Source organism: Phyllobates terribilis, unplaced genomic scaffold (assembly GCF_046119375.1).
Source record: "Phyllobates terribilis strain yellow unplaced genomic scaffold, ASM4611937v1 Scaffold_3__8_contigs__length_932513732, whole genome shotgun sequence".
Classification (NCBI taxonomy): Eukaryota; Metazoa; Chordata; class Amphibia; order Anura; family Dendrobatidae; genus Phyllobates; species Phyllobates terribilis.
In genome coordinates this window covers 276,718,020-276,738,472 of record NW_027362763.1, presented here as the reverse complement: position 1 = coordinate 276,738,472, position 20,453 = coordinate 276,718,020, and the positions used below count along the sequence as shown (strand labels likewise).

Here is a 20,453-nt window from a genome sequence, read left to right as displayed (position 1 = left end):
ATCGCAGCCGAAAGATGCCATCCAGCTTGTCATGCTGCAGACACTGAGAAGCGCAAGCATGCTTGTGCTCCTCAGTGTCTGGCTGTGACAGAATCTAGATGAGCCGAGTTCATGTCTAATGAACTCAGCTCACCTCATGCATGTCACTGACAGCGTGGGAAAATTCTCCTGCGCAAGCGGTGAGCGTGAGAGAATTCTGCTGCGCATGCGGTGAGCGCAGGAGAATTCTCCCACACTGTCAGTGACGTGCATGAGGTGAGCTGAGCTGCACCCATCTCATCCAGGGCCCTGGTGCGGTGGCTCACTGGGTAATAAAGGGGTTAGGGCCAGCTTGGTATTATCAGGCCCTAAGCCCGAAATTCATGGGGTCACGCCAATATTAGACATGACCGCCATGAATTTCTAGTAAAGTATTTAAAAAAACACAACACCCAGAATAAAGTCCTTTAATTGAAATAAACACACAATTCTTTAATGTTCTGAATTAAACTATACTTACCGTCACGCCCATTCCAGCTGAAGCCAATGTCTTCTGCAATAAAAGTAAAATAATAAACCAACCTCATCCTTACCTTTCCATGGTTCCCAGGATAGCTTCAGCTCTGCTACATTGACATGACAGGCTGGATCACAGCAGAAAGCTTCCATCCTGCTTGCCATGCCGCAGACACTGAGAAGCGCAGGCAAGCTTGCGCTCCTCAGTGTCTCGCTGTGATGGCATCCAGATGAGCCAAGTTCATGTCCAATGAACTCAGCTCTCCTCGTGCACGTGACTGACAGTGTGGGAGAATTCTTCTGCGCATGCGGTGAGCATGAGAGAATTCTCCTGCGCATGCGGTGAGCGCTCAGCTGCGATCCAGCCTGTCATCTCAATGCCATCCCAGCGTGGGAGAATTCTCCTGCTCAAGCACTGACCGCAGGAGAATTCTCCCACGCTGTCCAATGAACTCAGTTCACCTCATGCACGTCACTGACAGCGTGGGAGAATTCTCCTGCGCTCATCGCTTGAGCACGAGAATTCTCCCACTCTGGGATGGCATTCCGATGACAGGCTGAATCGCAGCTGAGCGCTGCCATCCAGCTTGTCATCCTTCAGAGACACTGCAGAGCGCAAGCATGCCTGCGCTCTGCAGTGTCTATGAAGGATGGCATGCTGGATGGCAGCGCTCAGCTGCGATCCAGCCTGTCATCTCAATGCCATTCCAGCGTGGGAGAATTCTCCTACTCAAGCAGTAACGTCATTTGCCGGCACCGCTTGAGCAGGAGAATTCTCCCACGCTGCCAGTGACGTGCATGACGTGAGCTGAGTTCATTGGACATGTCCAATGAACTCAGCTCACCTCATGCACATCACTGACAGTGTGGGAGAATTCTCCTGCGTTCACCGCATGCGGAGGAGAATTCTCCCATGCTGTCAGCTTTCAACTGCAATTCAGCCTGTCATGTGAATGTAGCAGAGCTGAAGCTGTCCTGGGAACCATGGAAAGGTAGGTATGAGGTTGGTTTATTATTTTACTTTTATTGCAGAAGATATTGGCTTCAGCTGGAATGGGCGTGACGGTAAGTATGGTTTAATTTAGAACATTAAAGAATTGTGTGTTTATTTCAATTAAAGGACTTTATTGTGGGTGTTTGTGTTTATTTAAACTTAGACCATGGGGTTAGTAATGGGGTTGTCTTATAGACACCTCTCCATTACTAACCTGGGCTTGATGTCAGCTGTCATTATAAGCTGACATCAACCCCAGCCCTATAACCCCACTGCCACCGCTACAGGGCAGAGGGAAGAGCAAGGCTAAGTGCCAGAATTGGCGCATCCTATGGATGCGCCATTTCTGGGGTGGCTGACGGCTGGTGTTTCTAGCCTGGGAGGGGGCCAACTCTCATGGCGCCCTTCCTGGGCTATTAATATCAGCCCCCAGCTGTCTGCCTAGCCTTTGCTAGCTATTAAAATAGGGGGGAGCCCACATCATTTTTATGGGGGTCCCCCGTTTTAACAGCTAGTATAGTCTAGGTATTCAGATGGGGGCTGATATTAGTAGCCTGGGAAGCTCCCTGTTCTAAATTGTCGGGTACCGGTGTATGCCGCTGCAGAATTGCCGGCTTTTCTTGTTTCACTGTGAGCACTGTTCTCATCGATTTGGGCAACCACTGTAATGCCACAACCACTATGGCTGTGGCATTACAGTGAGTGGCAGACAATCCCTGCATGATGTGAAAAAATCCAGTTACGCTTTTGGTGCACGAACAGTTATCGAACATAACCTCGAACAGCCAAATTTTTTGCAAATCGTTTGCATTCGTCGAACGACTTGAATACCGCCCAAAACTGCTCGAATTTGAGATTGGCGAACAGTTCTAGTCGAACACCGCTCATCTCTACTATGTAACCCCTCTGAAAAAAGCTAATTAAACACTAAAAAGAATCAAAATCTGCACTTGCTGTGCATGTGTTCAGACTTTTGAGCTTCTTTTAACTGCTTCAGGTTTTCAAAGACATCAAGCAGTTAAAATGGGTAACCTAACCATGTTTTTGGCAGCTATCGCTAGGAAGTCGCTTACTAGTACTTACTACAATTTCAATGAAAAATAAAAAACTGTGGCCAAGAGATGTTAGAAAAGAAGCAAAAAATTAAAGCCGCTTTAAGAAAGACGCTAGTGTGTCAAAAAGCGTCTTCCGCCTGAAAAACTCACAGGATTCGCAGATATCTAAAAGACCTCCTATGCACATACCCTAAGAGCTCACATACCCTTTAGTAGTTAAGGCGCTCACACACATTAGACTAAAGTTGGCCGAACCTGGAGATAGACAGGTTTAGCCGACAGTTAAAGGATCTAGCATGTCCGATTTCTGACTGTGGATCCTTTAGTTATTTAAGATATAACACACCACCAGAGATATCTAGTGGCGGGTCTCTCATAGAGAACACAAAACCACCTGACAAAGTGAGTGTTACTGTGTATGGGAGAGTCAGGGGAGATATCTGCCAGCCGAATGATGGGATAGCTGTCTATAGTGTCTGGGGGCTTGAGTCAAATACTTGTTCAGCTAACATGTGTGGCCTCATTCAGACAGCTATATTTTTAGTCGGGCACACTGCACCTATAATGATCTACTAGCTAGTCTAATAAATTAAATATTGCTATATCTACATGATTACATCACCAGAAGCACTGTCGGTACACAACTAAATCACCACAGCAGAACCATCATCAGTTCACGACTACATCACCAGAATCACTATTGGTACTTGACTACATCACCAGAACCTTTATCTGTACTCTATTACATCACTAGAACCACCGTCAGTACATGAATACATCACCAAGTTAAGTACAGCAATCAATTGCAATATCATTAATGCGGGTCAGTGTCCTGAGAGCCCTACTGATTGTTTAAAAGATCTCTTAGAATTGCACAGCTCAGAAGACAGGACTATGACTTTCTACTGCATCCACTCTGCCCTGTGTGTTTGGGGGTCTCAGGACCCAATCCCTCACCAATCTGCTCTGAATTATTGCACATAAAATATCACCTAAAAGTTTAGTTACTTTCAGAGGTGCATTGACAATGCTGCCAATAATCGGAAACCGATTATTGATTTATCAAAACAGGCTGTTAATCACCTGATGCAAAAGCAAAATGTTCGTTTGTCAGGTGAAATAATTTTTCAGCTTACCTAAAGGGAGTCTGTCACCCCCAAAATGCAAATTAAACTGCATAAACATTTATGTAGGGGACATACAAAAATCATATACACTATAGCTTAAAGGAGTTGTCTGGTTAAAATGACAAGTCTGCAGTCACTCTGTGTGACTGCAGACTTGCAAATCCTCCCAGCGCATGCACTGTACACTGCAATAATTTGCTGGTGTCTGCACTGGGAACAGCAGTCAAGTATGCAATATGTGTACTCCAGGCCAGATTCCGTCTAGTGGGGAGCACACAGAGTGACTGCAGACTTGTCATTCTAGACTGGACATCCCCTTTAATATTTTATGAAAATCTACTTTTTAATATGCAAATGAGGGGGCTTTGGTGCACCCTTGGTGTGGCCTATGCCTTGGTGCACCCTTATACCCTTACATTTGCATATGAAAGCCAGTCACTTGTCTTGATTGACAGTGCTCACTTAGTAAAAGCCATAGCTGTCTAAAACTACTTCATGTTCTACGCTTGAGGTAAGAATTGACACTGGATGAGCACAGCAATGCAATTCAAGTGTCAGGACGGGTGGGCACATTTGGCTGCGGATGCGTACTGACGTCTTAAAGATGCGAATAAAAATTACGCGCTCCCCCCCCTCCTTTGAAAAGACAGCAGATTTATTACATTGTTTAACAGAGGGGAGGCAGGCTCTTTTTGCACCGCCCTCCACATCCTGCTTCCCTAAGCACCAGACCTCTGGTGCCTAGTGTCAAATATGGGCTTGATCTTTCTCAAAATGTTCAAATCATTAGTATAATCTGTATTCAGTGAAGACGGACTTTCATATTACAGAGGTAGAAGATGACTGTTGGTGATTATAAGATTCTATGGAATTTACAGAAGAATCTCTGTGTTTGCCTCTAGCTCCTTTTTCCTTCTCACCCTACATAGGATTTTAAAAGCACTAACTATCATCTCCTATCTCAGTAATGGGAAAATCTCCCTTCACTGAATACTGATTTTACCAAGGAACCAGTGAGAGTGGAAAATTAATTACTTTATATTCTAAAGTGTCTTTCAATTATATGTTCCCTATTGGTTAATGGAATGAAAGCTAAAATGACAGCTACTCTTTAACAGCATTAATTTACGTTGTAAATTGTATTTTATATTCTTTAAGCAGGATATATATATTAACAATATGTCAAGTAAGAGTGTGAAGCTGAATGTGAAATTTTGGATATTTGCTAAACTTTTCTTAAAAATCTCTGTTTTAGAAACTAAGCTATCTTTCTGTCCTACATAATATCAAGAGTTGCTTTATCTCGAGATCTAAAATCAGAATCCCTGTTACTCTGTGGGCTTCACAATAAAAAAGTTTATGCTAAGTTTCAGAAACAGATCATATTTGTTAATACAAAGACCCAAAGGTTTGCTATTAAAGCAAGTGTAACAGAAATAACATTTTAAAGGTGGAAAACCAGCCATTGTGATTTTTTTGTTATTGTCAGAAAGATTATATCGGCATTATGACAAGAAAAAGTCATTTTTATATGCAATCTACTTTTGTACATGTTTGCAACATACAGTGCCTACAAGTAGTATTCAACCCCCTGCAGATTCAGCTGGTTGACACATGCGGAATTAACTTGGCATTGTGACATTTGTACCGTAGATCAGCCTGGAAGTGGGAAATGCACTGCAGCAAATTTATTTTTTTATTTTTATTTTTTTTTTAAAAAAACGTTAAAAGTTAATTCAGAGTGTCATTTATTATTCAACCCCTCAAACCACAAGAATTCTGTTTGGTCCCCCTAAAGTATTAAGAAGTAGTTCAGGCACCAAGAATAATGAGCTTCACATGTGTGGATTAAAGATCTCTTTTGCCAGCCTTTTCTGACTATTTAAGACCCTCCCCAAACTTGTGAACAGCACTCAGACATGGTCAACATGGGAAAGACAAAGGAGCATTCCAAGGCCATCAGAGACAAGATCGTGGAGGGTCACAAGGCTGGCAAGGGGTACAAAACCCTTTCCAAGGAGTTGAGCCTACCTGTCTCCACTGTTGGGAGCATCATCCGTAAGTGGAAGGCTTATGGAACTACTGTTAGCCTTCCACGGCCTGGACAGCCTTTGAAAGTGTCCTCCCGTGCCGAAGCCAGGCTTGTCCGAAGAGTCAAGGCTAACCCAAGGACAGCAAGGAAGGCGCTCCGGGAAGATCTCATGGCAGTGGGGACATTGGTTTCAGTCAATACCATAAGTAACGTACTCCACCGCAATGGTCTCCGTTCCAGACGAGCCTGTATGGTACCTTTGCTTTCAAAGCGTCATGTCAAGGCTCGTCTACAGTTTGCTCATGATCACTTGGAGGACTCTGAGACAGACTGGTTCAAGGTTCTATGGTCTGATGAGACCAAGATCGAGATCTTTGGTGCCAACCACACATGTGACGTTTGGAGACTGGATGGCACTGCATACGACCCGAAGAATACCATCCCTTCAGTCAAGCATGGTGGTGGCAGCATCATGCTGTGGGGCTGTTTCTCAGCCAAGAGGCCTGGCCATCTGGTCCGCATCCATGGGAAGATGGATAGCACGGCCTACCTGGAGATTTTGACCAAGAACCTCCGCTCCTCCATCAAGGATCTTAAGATGGGTCATAATTTCATCTTCCAACAAGACAACGACCCAAAGCACACAGCCAAGAAAACCAAGGCCTGGTTCAAGAGGGAAAAAGTCAAGGTGTTGGAGTGGCCTAGTCAGTCTCCTGACCTTAACCCAATTGAAAACTTGTGGAAGGAGCTCATGAATAAAGTCCAAATGAGACACCTAAAGAACCTAGATAACTTGGAGAAGATCTGCATGGAGGAGTGGGCCAAGATAACTCCACAGACCTGTGCCGGCCTGATCAGGTCTTATAAAAGACGATTATTAGCTGTAATTGCAAACAAGGGTTTTTCCTCAAAATATTAAACATAGGGGTTGTATAATAATTGACCCACACTTTTATGTTTAAAATTTAATAAAATTCAACTGAGCAACATAACTTTTTGGTTTGTACGATTTATGCTTCTGTTCATAAAACCTACTCTCGTTTGCAGTTTGAAGGCTCTAACTTATTTGCATCTTATCAAACCAGCTAAATCTGCAGGGGGTTGAATACTACTTGTAGGCACTGTAATATCCAATATATTTCATTCACCTTGAGAAGCTTTGCAATTTGAGTAAAAGGCATGATATGTTTCCCTTGTTTTTCAGGTATGATGGAGTTTAGTCTTTTCGGTATCTCTTATGTAAGAAAACTTTTTATTTTACTTCTAGTATGAAGTTTATACTCTTGCAAATAGTATTGTTAAAGGGAATCTGAAAACAAGTTTTAGCTACTTAACCCCGCAATACCCCGAAAAGGCTATATGCATCATGGACCGTGTTAGGGACTTTGGAGCTAAGTGGCAGTGCCCATACCACAGATACAGTTATATGAAAAAGTTTGGGCACCCCTATTAATCTTAAGCTTAATGTTTTATAAAAATTGGTGTTTTTGCAACAGCTATTTCAGTTTGATATATGTAATAACTGTTGGACACAGTAATGTTTCTGCCTTGAAATGAGGTTTATTGTACTAACAGAAAATGTGCAATCTGCATTCAAACAAAATTTGACAGGTGCATAAGTGTGGGCACCTCACCAGAAAAGTGACATTAATATTTAGTAGATCATCCTTTTGCAAAAATAACAGCCTCTAGTCGCTTCCTGTAGCTTTTAATGAGTTCCTGGATCCTGGATGAAGGTATTTTTGACCATTCCTCTTTACAAAACAATTCCAGTTCAGTAAAGTTTGATGGTCGCCGAGCATGGACAGCCCTCTTCAAATGATCCCACAGATGTTCAATAATATTCAGGTCTGGGGATTGGGATGGCCATTTCAGAACATTGTAATTGTTCCTCTGCATGAATGCCTGAGTAGATTTGGAGCGGTGTTTTGGATCATTGTCTTGCTGAAAGATCCATCCCCTGCGTAACTTCAACTTTATCACTAATTCTTGAACATTATTGTCTAGAATCTGCTGATACTGAGTGGAATCCATGCATCCCTCAACTTTACCAAGATTCCCGGTGCGGCATTGGCCACACAGCCCCAAAGCATGATGGACCCTCCACCAAATTTTACTGTGGGTAGCAAGTGTTTTTCTTGGAATGTTGTGTTCTTTTGCCGCCATGCATAGCACCTTTTTGTATCACCAAACAACTCAATCTTGGTTACATCAGTCCACAGGACCTTCTTCCAAAAAGAAATTGGCTTCTCCAAATGTGCTTTTGCATACCTCAGCCGACTCTGTTTGTGGCGTGCTTGCAGAAACGGCTTCTTTCGCATCACTTTCCCATACAGTTTCTCCTTGTGCAAAGTGCGTTGTATAGTTGACCGATGCACAGTGACACTATCTGCAGCAAATTGATGCTGCTGCTCTCTGGAGGTGGTCTAAGGATTGTCCTTGACTGATCTGACCATTCTTCTTCTCTGCCTTTCTGATGTTTTTCTTGGCCTGCCACTTCTGGCCTTAACAAGAACTGTCCCTGTGTTCTTCCATTTCCTTACTATGTTCCTCACAGTGGAAACTGACAGGTTAAATCTCTGAGACAGCTTTTTGTATCCTTCCCCTGAACAACTATGTTCAATAATCTTTGTTTTCAGATCATTTGACAGTTGTTTTGAGGAGCCCATGATGCCACTCTTCAGAGGAGATTCAAACAGGAGAACAACTTGCAAGTGGCCACTTTAAGTAGCTTTTCGGATGATTGCATACACCTGGCAATGAAGCTCAAAGCTCAATGAGGTTACAAAACCAAAAAAAGTGAGTTAGTAAAAAGTAGGTAGGAGTGTTTAAAACAAGAAAATTATAAGGGTGCCCATACTTATGCACCTGACAAATTTAGTTTGAATGCAGATTGCACATTTTCTGTTAGTACAATAAACCTCATTTCAAGGCAGAAACATTACTGTGTCCAACAGTTATTACATATATCAAACTGAAATAGCTTTTGCAAAAACACCAATTTTCATAAAACATTAAGCTTAAGATTAATAGGGTTGCCCAAACTTTTTCATATAACTGTACCAGCTATATTATGTAGCTGAAATCTGCCTCTGACAGCACCCCTTGGAATGCCCGTTGATTTCTGCTGTTAACCTCTGTAATGCCATTGTTAGCAGCATTTAAGCACCGCTATCTGGGAACTAAAGGGTTCCTATGACTGCCAGGGGATGGCTGAACGCCTCCGGGGCTGTTATATGATTTCCTCTGTGATATTTAGCCTGTCATTGGATGTCATAGTAGACAATGACTTTTAGCAAGTACAGCAATGCTGTTGTTTATTGTATAGTATAAACCAGGGGCCCTCAAACTACGGCCCGCGGGCCAAATGCGGCCCGTGGAGGATTTTTATCCAGCCCGCCGAGCTGTGGGCAGAGGAGAGCGGTGCCAGCGCCCACCCTTCCCCCGTTTGCTCAGGGCCCCGGCAGCCAGATACTTACCTCTCCCCGTGCCTCCGCAGATCCGCTGTCTTCCTTGTGCGCGCTCCCTGTGACGTGTCAGGTCAGAGGGTGCGGTGACGTCTTTACACCGCGCCCTCCCCTGAGCCATCACAGGCAACGCAGAGCGGGATGAGGACGGCGACGCTGGAGTCCGGAATTGAGCAGCTGCAGCAGGTGAGGAGGAGGGAGGTGAGTATTGCATTTTTTTTTTTTTAATGTATGGAGGCATGGGACATAATATTAGGGGTGACATCCTGCATGGGGCATTATATGGGGGGTGACATGCTGCATGGGGCATTATATGGGGGGGTGACATCCGGAATGGGGCATTATAACGACAGGGGAGTGATATCCTGCATGGGGCATTATATGGGGGGGTGACATGCTGCATGGGGTATTATATGGGGGGGTGACATCCTGAAAGGGGCATTATAACAACAGGGGAGTGATGTCCTGCGTGTCGCATTATATGGGTGGGTGATATCCTGCATGGGGCATTATATGGGGGAGTGACATGCTGCATGGGGCATTATATGGGGGGTGACATCCTGAAAGGGGCATTATAACGACAGGGGAGTGATATCCTGCGTGGCGCATTATATGGGGGGGTGACATCCTGCATGGAGCATTATATGGGGGAGTGACATGCTGCATGGGGTATTATATGGGGGGGTGACATGCTGAAAGGGGCATTATAACGACAGGGGAGTGATATCCTGCGTGGCGCATTATATGGGGGGTGACATCCTGAATGGGGCATTTTAACGACAGGAGAGTGACATCCTGCATGGGGCATTATATGGGGGGGGTGACATCCTTCATGGGGCATTATAAAGACAGGGGAGTGATATCTTGCATGGGGCATTATATGGTGGGAGAAAGGGACATCCTGCATGGGGCATTATATGGGGGGTGACATCCTGCCTGGGGCATTATAAGGGGGGAACAGCCTGCATGGGGCATTATAAGGGGAAAATAGCCTGCCTATTGAGGACCTATGCTGCCTATTGGGGACATTTACCTGCCCATTGAGGACCTATGCTGCCTATTGGGGACATTTACCTCCCCATTGAGGACCTATGCTAGCTATTGGGGACATTTACCTGCCTATTGGGGACATTTACCTGCCTATTGGGGACCTATGCTGCCTATTGGGAACATTTACCTGCCTATTGGGGACATTTACCTGCCTATTGAAATACCCGTTTATCTAACCTTACTTGCTCTTCATTTTAAATCTTGTATTTGTTCCTGTATTGTTTTTTTTACGTCAAAATAAGATATGTGCATTGTGCATAGGAATTTGTTCATAATATTTAAAAAAAAACTATATTCCGGCCCTCCAATGGTCTGAGGGACAGTGAACTGGCCCAGTGTTTAAAAAGTTTGAGGACCCCTGGTATAAACAGTAAGACTAGCAAATAAAGTAAAAATAAAGAAAAAAGTTTTTAAAATGTAAAAAATAATAACAATTATATACAAGTTTCAAATCATCCACCTCTTCCCCAGTTAGAAATAGAGAAAAAAAAAATATGTATATAAATATTTATATATATATATATATATATATATATATATATATATTTTGTATCAAATTATTCAGAAGCCCAATCTATGAAAATATTAAATTAATTAACCAGATCTGTAAAAACTGTAAAGCGAAAAAAACTTGAATTGCCAGAACTGTGGGTTTTGGTTGTTACAACTAAAAAAATGAATAACAAGGATTCAACACATTGTATGTATATCCCAAAATAGTATAAAAAATATAGTCTACTCTATATATAATGTAAAAACATCAGGCTACCACGTAAAAAAAAATATCTTCACACAGCTCCATAGACTGAAAAAAAATGTTATAGATTTTGGAAAATGGTGTCCCAAGCTAAATTTATTTTTTATGAATTTCTGATTATTTTTTTTTTACCACTTAAATAAAAAAAAATATGCAAGTTTAGTATCATCATAATAATTCTGATCTGAACAATCATTTATCCAGGTCATTTTTATTGTAGAATAAATGCAGAGAAACAAAACCCAAATAACAATTGTGGAATTAGTTTGTTTTTTTCACAATTTCACTTCACTTGGATTTCTTTTTCCATTTTCAAGTAAACCAAATGATAAAATGAATTGTGTCATTCAAAAGTAAATCTAGTCCCTAAAAAACAAGCCCTCAAATGACTTTGTCAGCGGAATAATAATACAATTACGGCTCTTGGAAGGAGGGCAGGGAAAAATGAAAGCACAAAAATGAAAAATTGCTTGGTCCTTAATGGGTTTATATTAAAGCTGCCTAACGTAGGGGAGGAGACCCTGATTCCAGCTATGTGTCATCAGTGTTTTATCAGCAGGAGATAATCACTAGAGGACTAGTTGTCTCTTGCCATGCAGTCCTTCTGTAATGTATATCCCTGCCCCACCACTGATTGGCATTCTTATGTCAATGTAAAGTACATACAGAAAGCAGACAATCAGTTATTTGGGGTTACAAAGTGCTCAGCATTAAGAGCACTGCTAGATCTACAGCAGAGAAAACAGTGATTTTATCAAAACTACACCAAGCAGCCCAGTAAGTGATACATCCCTGAAATCATCCATCTTTATATCACACCATCTTTTTATCACACTGCTCTCAGATTACATAGAAAATACCTGGTAAAAGGTAACCTGATAAATTTGTTGCTTATTTTAAATTTTACAGACTGGTGCAGACATTTGTGGATTTTTTGGAGATACTACATATGAACTCTGTGCTCGATGGATGCAACTTGGTGCATTCTATCCCTATGCTAGGAACCATAATGGAAAAGGTTACATGGTAAGTAAATTAATATGTGCAAAGATTGCAAAGTACCAATGGCAAAATTTGCTATTTGCAGGCAAAAAAAAAGAAAATAAATAAAAATTTGTCTAGATGGAACCAATTTTTCTGAAAACACTTTTGAGATTAATAGATCACTAATTCATACAGCATATCTGTGAATCATGGAAAATTAAAAGATCCTTCACTCACCTTTTACTCACCATTACATAACTGTATGTCACATTAGAGTACATGTGTATGGAGCAGGCTCAGGAGTTGAGCCTACACTATACTTGGCAAATGCTAAAATCAATTCACCGTCAAGTAATAAATTCAGTACCTTATAATATCAAGAATTCACCGTTGATCATTACCTACCAATATGCAGGTGTAGAATTAAAATATAACTTTTAATAAATAATTAATAAAATACAACAGACAAACCACCCAAGTGGAAAACCATATATATAAAAAAGGAACTATATGTCCCTATTAACCACTAAAACTTGCCCCTGCCTAACAGCGGATGTTGGCACCCCTATTCCTACGCCAGTGGCGCCCCCGCTCCTCGGCAGCTCTCCCTTTTAGCCCTGTATGGCGCTGTTGCTAGCTAGAAAAAACAGTCAATATCACATATGCCAAGTGCAGTTGTAGAGAATGCTTACAGGTGCAAGAGATGCTTGGGATGTAGGTGCAATATATATATTGCATATACTGTATATATATGGTTTTCCACTTGGGTTGTTTGTCTGTTGTATTTTATTAATTATTTATTAAAAGTTATATTTTAATTTTACACCTGCATAATGGTACGTAATGATCAACTGTGAGTTCTTTATACTTGGCAAATGCCAGCTATACAGCGTGTTGTATAGCCTTTACTTGCAACAGCAGTAAGCAAAGCGTGTTCTGATAGCTTCTGTTTGACAACTTTTAAATGGACTGGTTACTAGTGCACACTATTATACATGTGTGTCCATGGCAGTTGTAAGCCTAATAAAGGCCTAATCCCTGATACCTTGGTCCTCTGGCTGGCATTCCTAACAGAACATCAATTTCACTTTAAAGTAAATTTTACTACTATATCCCTGATTTAATTTCCTTATGTGGACTATAAAATAAAGTAAAAACTAAAAATATTCTTTAAAAGTATTACAAAATATTAAAGTTTAAATTGTCCACTTTTCCCAGTTCAAAATAAAATAAATAAATCAAAATAAACATATTTGGTATCATCTATTAAACTTTGGTCTATCAAAATATATAATTATGTAAACCATATGCTAGATACAGTAGCAAATAGAAAAAGATTTGAAAGAGTTTTAAAAATTCATCAAAACATTATATATACCCCAAGATGGTATCGTTGGTCTGCAAACAACAAGCACAATGAACGACTAAGAAAAGCAAAACCCGAAAAATACAGTGGTAGGTTTGTACTTTTTTAATCATTTCACTTCACTTAGAATCTCTTTCCCTTTTATCAGTATATTATATGTTAAGGTGAATGATGGGATTTAAAGCTTCAACTCTGCCAGAAAAAATAACAATCGTTAATAAAGCTGTGTCAACTGAAAAATAAAGTCGTTTGACTCTTGAAAGAATAGGGGACAAAAAAATCACAAAAATGGAAAATAACCCTGTTATGAAGCGGTTAAGAAGGTCCCTTTATACTAATAATCTTTTTTTCATTTCTTCCAATAAAGAAGCCCTGCCATCAAAATTTTTGTCCTCTTAATATATTACAATTGCGGGAATGTTATATATTTTCTTTTCATTAATATATTTCAGAGACAAGATCCTGTTAGTTTTGATGAAGCGTTCAAAAACATATCCAGAAATGTTCTGAACATTAGATACAAACTCCTGCCGTATCTGTATACATTAATGTATGAAGCACATACAGAAGGCTCTACTGTTATCCGTCCTTTATTGCATGAGTAAGTTCTTATGGAAAAATGTATAAAATATATAAAGGTGTTTCTTACCTTTTTATATGATGATCCTTTTGTTCACTCCAAATGAACTGTCCTGCAGAACGTTGCACTATGCTCAATAGAAATCCTGGCAAATGTACTGCAGAGCATTGCACTATGCTCTTGCAAAATGTTCAATAGAAATCCTAGCAAATGTCCTGCAGAGTGTTGCACTGTGCTGAAAAGAGATCCTGGCAAATGTCCTGCAGGGCATTGCACTATGTTCAATAGAGATCCTAGCAAATGTCCTGCAGAGTGTTGCACTGTACTCAATAGAGATCCTGGCAAATGTCCTGCAGAGCATTGCACTGTGCTCAATAGAGATCCTGGCAAAAGTCCTGCAGAGTGTTGCACTGTGCTCAATAGAAATCCTGGCAAATGTCCTGCGGAGCATTGCACTATGCTCTTACACTATGTCCAATAGAAATCCTGGCAAATGTTCTGCAGAGTATTGCACTGTGCTCAATAGAGATCCTGGCAAATGTCCTGCAGAGTGTTGCACTGTGCTCAATAGAGATCCTGGCAAATGTCATGCAGAGCATTGCACTATGCTCTTGCACTATGTTCAATAGAAATCCTGGCAAATGTCCTGCAGAGTATTGCACTGTGATCAATAGAGATCCTGGCAAATGTCCTGCAGAGTGTTGCACTGTGCTCATTAGAGATCCTGGCAAATGTCCTGAAGAGCATTGTACTTTGCTCGATAGAGATCCTGGCAAATGTCCTGTAGAGCATTGCACTGTGCTCAATAGAGATCCTGGCAAATGTCCTTAAGAGAATTGTACTTTGCTCGATAGAGATCCTGGCAAATGTCCTGCAGAGCGTTGCACTATGCTTAATATAGATCCTGGCAAAATGCAAAAAAAAAGTCCGTCCCATTGTGCTGGGTACTGAATTGTGTGTCCGTGTGTCCGAATCTTTGGTGCACTCTGGGGTGTATGTGTCCACAATCCACGTGATGGAGAAGGAGCTGAGCGATATGGATGTGGTGGTGGCCACTCACCGTATATCGTGCAGTGATTCCAACAGGCTACCGCCTTTGCAGGTAAGTGACATCACTCAGGCAATGTGGACTCTCCATCTTTTAGATTCACTGCCCGATATATTGTGACCGGCCGGCACCTCATCCACATCATTCAGCTCCTTCTCCATCACGTGGATTGTGGACACATACACCCCACGAGTGCACCAAAGATTCGGACACATGGACACACAATCCAGTACCCAGCACAATGGGACGGGATCTCTATCGAGCAAAGTACAACGCTCTGCAGGACATTTGCCAGGATCTCTATTGAGCACAGTGCAACACTCTGCAGGACATTTGCCAGGATCTCTATTGAGCACAGTGCAACACTCTGCAGGACATTTTCCAGGATCTCTATCGAGCACAGTGCAAGAGCCTACTGCAACGCTCTGCAGAACATTTGCCAGGATCTCTATTGAGCACAGTGCTACACTCTGCAGGACATTTGCCAGGATCTCTATTGAGCACAGTGCAACACTCTGCCGGACATTTGCCAGGATCTCTATTGAGCAAAGTGCAATACCCTGCAGAACATTTGCCAGGATTTCTACTGAACATACTGCAAGAGCCTAGTGCAACGCTCTGCAGGACATTTGACAGGATTTCTATTGAGGATAGTGCAACGCTCTGCAGGACAGTTCATTTGGAGAGAACGAAAGGATGATCATATAAAAAGTTATGAAACACTGTTTTCTGGAACCTTTACCTATATATCCAATTTGTTTATATCCTTATGAAATACTAATATTATTTCTATATTTTAGTTTTTAATTTACTTTTAAGCGCATCTCTAACTTTTTACATTGGATTTTTACTGGTTTCAGTAGTCTGCACTTAGGCAAAGGTGCTTTTGAGTTTTCAGCTTGGAAGTTAACAAACACAGCGCTAGTGCAAAACCTTTTTTCTAAAAATAATTGTACTTCAAGGGCCTGGCGTGTAATACATGACTGCACTTCCACCGCAGCTTTTTTTCTTCTACTCTTGTACTCTGATGATATAGTTGCCAGGGCGGATATGTAATTGCCTCATACAACTTACTTAGCAGTAAGCTCTACTATGTAAATATGTGTATCAATACAACTATAACTTTAAAGTGCTGCTATTAACTTTTTTTTTTTATTTATATGATTTTAAAGAGTTGCAATTAATCAATGTTTTTTCTTGTTACCAGATTTACTGATGACACAGCAACATGGGATATTTATGAGCAGTTCTTATGGGGACCAGCATTCATGATCAGTCCAGCTCTAAGAGAGGTAAATATGTGTAACTTTATAGTAAACTATATAGTTCATCACAAAACATATTGTTTATTTTATAAAAAGAAAAGTTTTCAATAGATAACTTTCCATAATTATTGGCTATCATGAAATTCAATTTTAAATATATTTTTTAGCAAGTATCTGGTAACCTAAAACTAAAAACACTTGTAATGCACTTGCTTGCTGTTCTGATTTATTTTTCTCTCTTGAAGCAAATCTTCTTCATCTAGATTTTCTATACCAGCTGCCATAATGTAAGGGCCAGACTAGAGAATCCATAAGAGAATTACTGCACACTGTTATGCTCCAACTGAGACTGCAGGCAGATAATATGTCTAGACTCGCATATTAGTTCCAAAAATGTTAAATTGAAAAATTATAGAGATTCATTTTAAAGGGAATCTGTGCCACCCCTGGGACCTATCAGATCCTAATATGGGCATAAAGGTTATAGAAATGTAAATCTCTACTTACCTGTATGTCCCATATTAGCAGTCTTGTGGCTGTGAAATAGATTTTTATAAAATCCTTTTTCCTAGGCTTGGCATCCTGGGGACACCAACAAATTCTCGCCTATATGCTTAATTTAAATATTCCCCTCTCCCCTGCCCGCCCCAGCACGTCACAGGGACTTTTGACGTGCAGTCTAGGGCTGCACATCCCACCCATGTGCAATGCGCCTATAGCTTAAAGGGGTTTTCCCACGAACAAAGTTCATTTTAATCAATAGATCTTGGAATAATAATAACTTCTACAATTGGATGTGTTTAAATAAAATGTTCTTGTGCTGAGATAATCTTATAAATGTGTCCCTATGTAATGGCTGTGTCTGACCATGTACGGAACACGGTCAGATCATACCACATCTCCTGGGCAGGGGAGTGTGTAAAAGAGAGGATACAGACATTAGAGCACGGGATCACAGCTGATTCTTTTTGTGAGGTAAAACATTTCCCTGTCTGTTTTTAAACAATCTTTTACTTCAAAGAAAGAATTAGCTGCGATCCCATTCTGTACTGTCTGTATACTCTTTTGCTTCCTTCCCTGCCCCAGAGCTGTGGCATGATCAGACCAGTTCCTGCACGGTCAGACACAGTCATTACACAGTACACAGCAGGGACACATTTATAAGATTATCTCAGCACAGGAACATTTTATTTAATTACATTAATTTGTAGAACTTATTATCATTCCAAATCTAATGATTACAAATAACTTTTATTCATGGGAAAACACCTTTAAGGAGCATTTTTTTTTCTCCCTGACCTATTTTACTGATCTGCTCTAGTGTGGAGGCGCCGGGAGTCACTGTGACTTCCGCTCCAGTGACCTGCTATCCAGGAGGAAGTGGGGACCAAACCTCATTGTTGCGCACTCAGAAGGTCACTGGAGCAGAAGTCACAGTGACTCCCGACGCCTGCGCAGTAGATCCGAGCAGTAAAATAGGACAGCGAGAAAAAAATGAGACCTAAGCTATAGGCGCATTGCGCATGCACGGGATGTGCAGCCCTAGACTGCATGTCACAGAGCCCTGTGACGTGCATGGGCGGGCAGGGGAGGGGGGAATATTTAAATTAGCATATAGGTGGGCATTTCTTGGCTTCCCCCGGACGCCAAGCCTAGGAGAAATGATTGTATAAAAAGCAATTTCACAGCCACAAGACCGCTAATAAGGCACATACAGGTTAATATATATTCAAATTTCAATCACCTGTATGACCATATTAGCGGTCTGAAAGGTCCCAGGGGGGTGACAGATTCCCTTTAATTAGAGATGATCAAATCAATGCAATGGAAATAAAATTGATGGTGAATTTTGTAAAATTTGGAGCTCACAGCAAATTTGATTTGCACAAATCCCCCCCAAAAATACCTGCCACATGTTTAACACATTGCAGAAGATAGCTTCAGTTACATAAAGGTTAAATAACTTCAAGCGCAATCGCACAGGTGTCCCCATAATGCCTTTCAGGTATCACATCACATGGTATAGGGAATATCAAAGCTTTTATAAAAGCAAAGGCAGAGAATTCAGCAGCCATTTTATTCTTATTTTAGGATAGTGAGAATATGTCAGACCTTGCAGCTCACCAATAGACACAGGAAGAAAAAGCCATAAAAATATTTGGACAAATACTCCGAAGAGTATTATGTTGAGTAACAGCAGCAGTGAAGATGATGAGAGAAATAGTCTGGGAATAATATAGAGATTCAATTGTTAGATGGAGAGAAAGATAAATAGGTGCCAGCAGCAGTGCCTGGCAGTTTGATTGATCAGTGATATGGGTAGCTGCCATTTATCCTGCTGCATTACATACACATTTTTAATGTACAACAAAAAAACAGAAGAAAGACTGCACAATAGTTTTAGCAGAAAAAAGTCTGAAATCAATGTCTGACAAGGTGATTGCTTGTCAGAAGCGACTGTACTGATATTTTTGCATTCCATTTGCAATTATTTTTTAGAAGGAAAACAATTGATTTTTAAAAGTACGCAAGAAAATGTAAAAAAATCCAGACATTTGAAGTAAATCTGTCAGCAGGCTATTGCTATGTAATATGAGGACAGCATAAGATAGATGTTGAAACAAAGATTTCAGTGGTGTGTCACTTATCAGGCTGTGTGCTGTTCTCTTACAATGAAGGTTTTATCACTTGGTGATTATCACTGCTGGGACTAGGTCTCACTTAACTGCTAGTGTGATCACGCCCCATCCTGTGATGCCTGGTATGGGCAAGGTTAGCCCTCTCAGATCTGCTTCATGACACATCTAAGAACTCTGATTGTTTAACAACAGCTGAACCCAATGAACTATGTGATACATTGTTGGATTCAGCATCTCTTTTCCTATAAAAACCTGGTGACAGATTCCCTTTAACTGTAACTGTCTACATTACAAAGTGTGTGTCACCAACACTTATTTTGCATATCTTTTGTAGTAGTCAAATTTTACATCCATACATGCATCAAAAGTGCCATGTTGTAGGTGCTGCCTTGGTCATGTACCTGTCTAAAATTTATTTTGTCATTTTTATGAAAGGAGTTTAAATTTATTGAAAGAAGAAAGAAAAAAAAGAAAAATATAGACATTGGAATGTGCAAGTCTGTTTTTGCAAGCCTGTTTTATTGGTCCAATTTGTAAACTGTACACTGCACAAAAATAGTGCAACCTGGTGCCACATTTTGCTTTCTATAGTTGCATCTACCTAACTGCCTAGCATTTCTAATTACATCATTTTTGGCAAGGGTTAAATGAGAATGAGGTTGAAAATATTGTCAAAACCTTATCATGGTGCTGTACAAAATGTATGGTAAAAGAAAGAGAGACAATGGTAATGGGTGGGGTGTGTAAAAAAGAAAAATAAACATACCCCGACTAAAAATGTGGGAGCCACCATCACCAATGGCACAAGCCATCTGTAGAACTGCCAAACTCAGGCCTTCATTCGATTTTTTGCCTCTTGCAAGCATCCTAGTGGAGAAGAAGTGGATCATATTCCCTCTAACAGATACACCGTTTGAGTCAGTGTTCTATTCAGAGCGATCTGCCTTTTCACATATAGCTCAAAGGGATAATTTTTGGACCATGTTTTCAATTTTTAAAACATGAAAAGTCTGTCCATTCACAGTGTTATTAAATGGGCTGTTGGTTACTAGATAGTTAACCTTTTTATGATGTGATCACTTTGACATTACTATGGCTGTGTTTATATATTAAAGAGATTGAAAGGTTTTGGATACAGTCCTAGGAGACCTAAAAGTGCTATCCATATGTCTTTAGGGCAATTGGAGCACCTGCAAATTTAATTTTTTTAAAAACTTGGCCGAACCTGGATTCAATCAACTTTAACTTTAATGTATTGAACCTGATTAATAAATAAATATGCAGAAAATAGTCATTTTACATATCGAAAACCATGGAACATTTTCTCCTTTTATCAATAATTAAAACTTGCAGTAGAATATTTTCTTCTCATATACAATTGTTGCTTTTTTATTTAGTAATCTTTGTGATTACATGTAACTGCTGACAATTATTTATGTGTGACAAGTATGTTTTTCTGTTTTAGAAACAAATAGAAGTAGATGCCTATATACCACAGGCTCGTTGGTATGACTATAATACGGTAAGATTTTTATGGGTCTTGTACTAAGGTCCTTGTTAACTGCTTTTGGGAGGGGAAAGGGAATAAATTGGG

At 40.6% G+C, this 20,453-nt stretch overlaps 1 protein-coding gene across 1 annotated transcript in view; it reads left to right on the top strand.

Moving 5' to 3' along the window:
* SI (sucrase-isomaltase) overlaps positions 1–20,453 on the top strand; it is a 414,470-nt gene that overhangs the window by 381,862 nt on the left and 12,155 nt on the right. Inside the window, exons 63-67 of the mRNA XM_073674817.1 lie at positions 6,908–6,942; positions 11,887–12,003; positions 13,780–13,928; positions 16,163–16,247; positions 20,325–20,381. Of these exons, the coding sequence (XP_073530918.1) occupies positions 6,908–6,942; positions 11,887–12,003; positions 13,780–13,928; positions 16,163–16,247; positions 20,325–20,381 (443 nt within the window). The remainder of the gene's footprint in view (positions 1–6,907; positions 6,943–11,886; positions 12,004–13,779; positions 13,929–16,162; positions 16,248–20,324; positions 20,382–20,453) is intronic.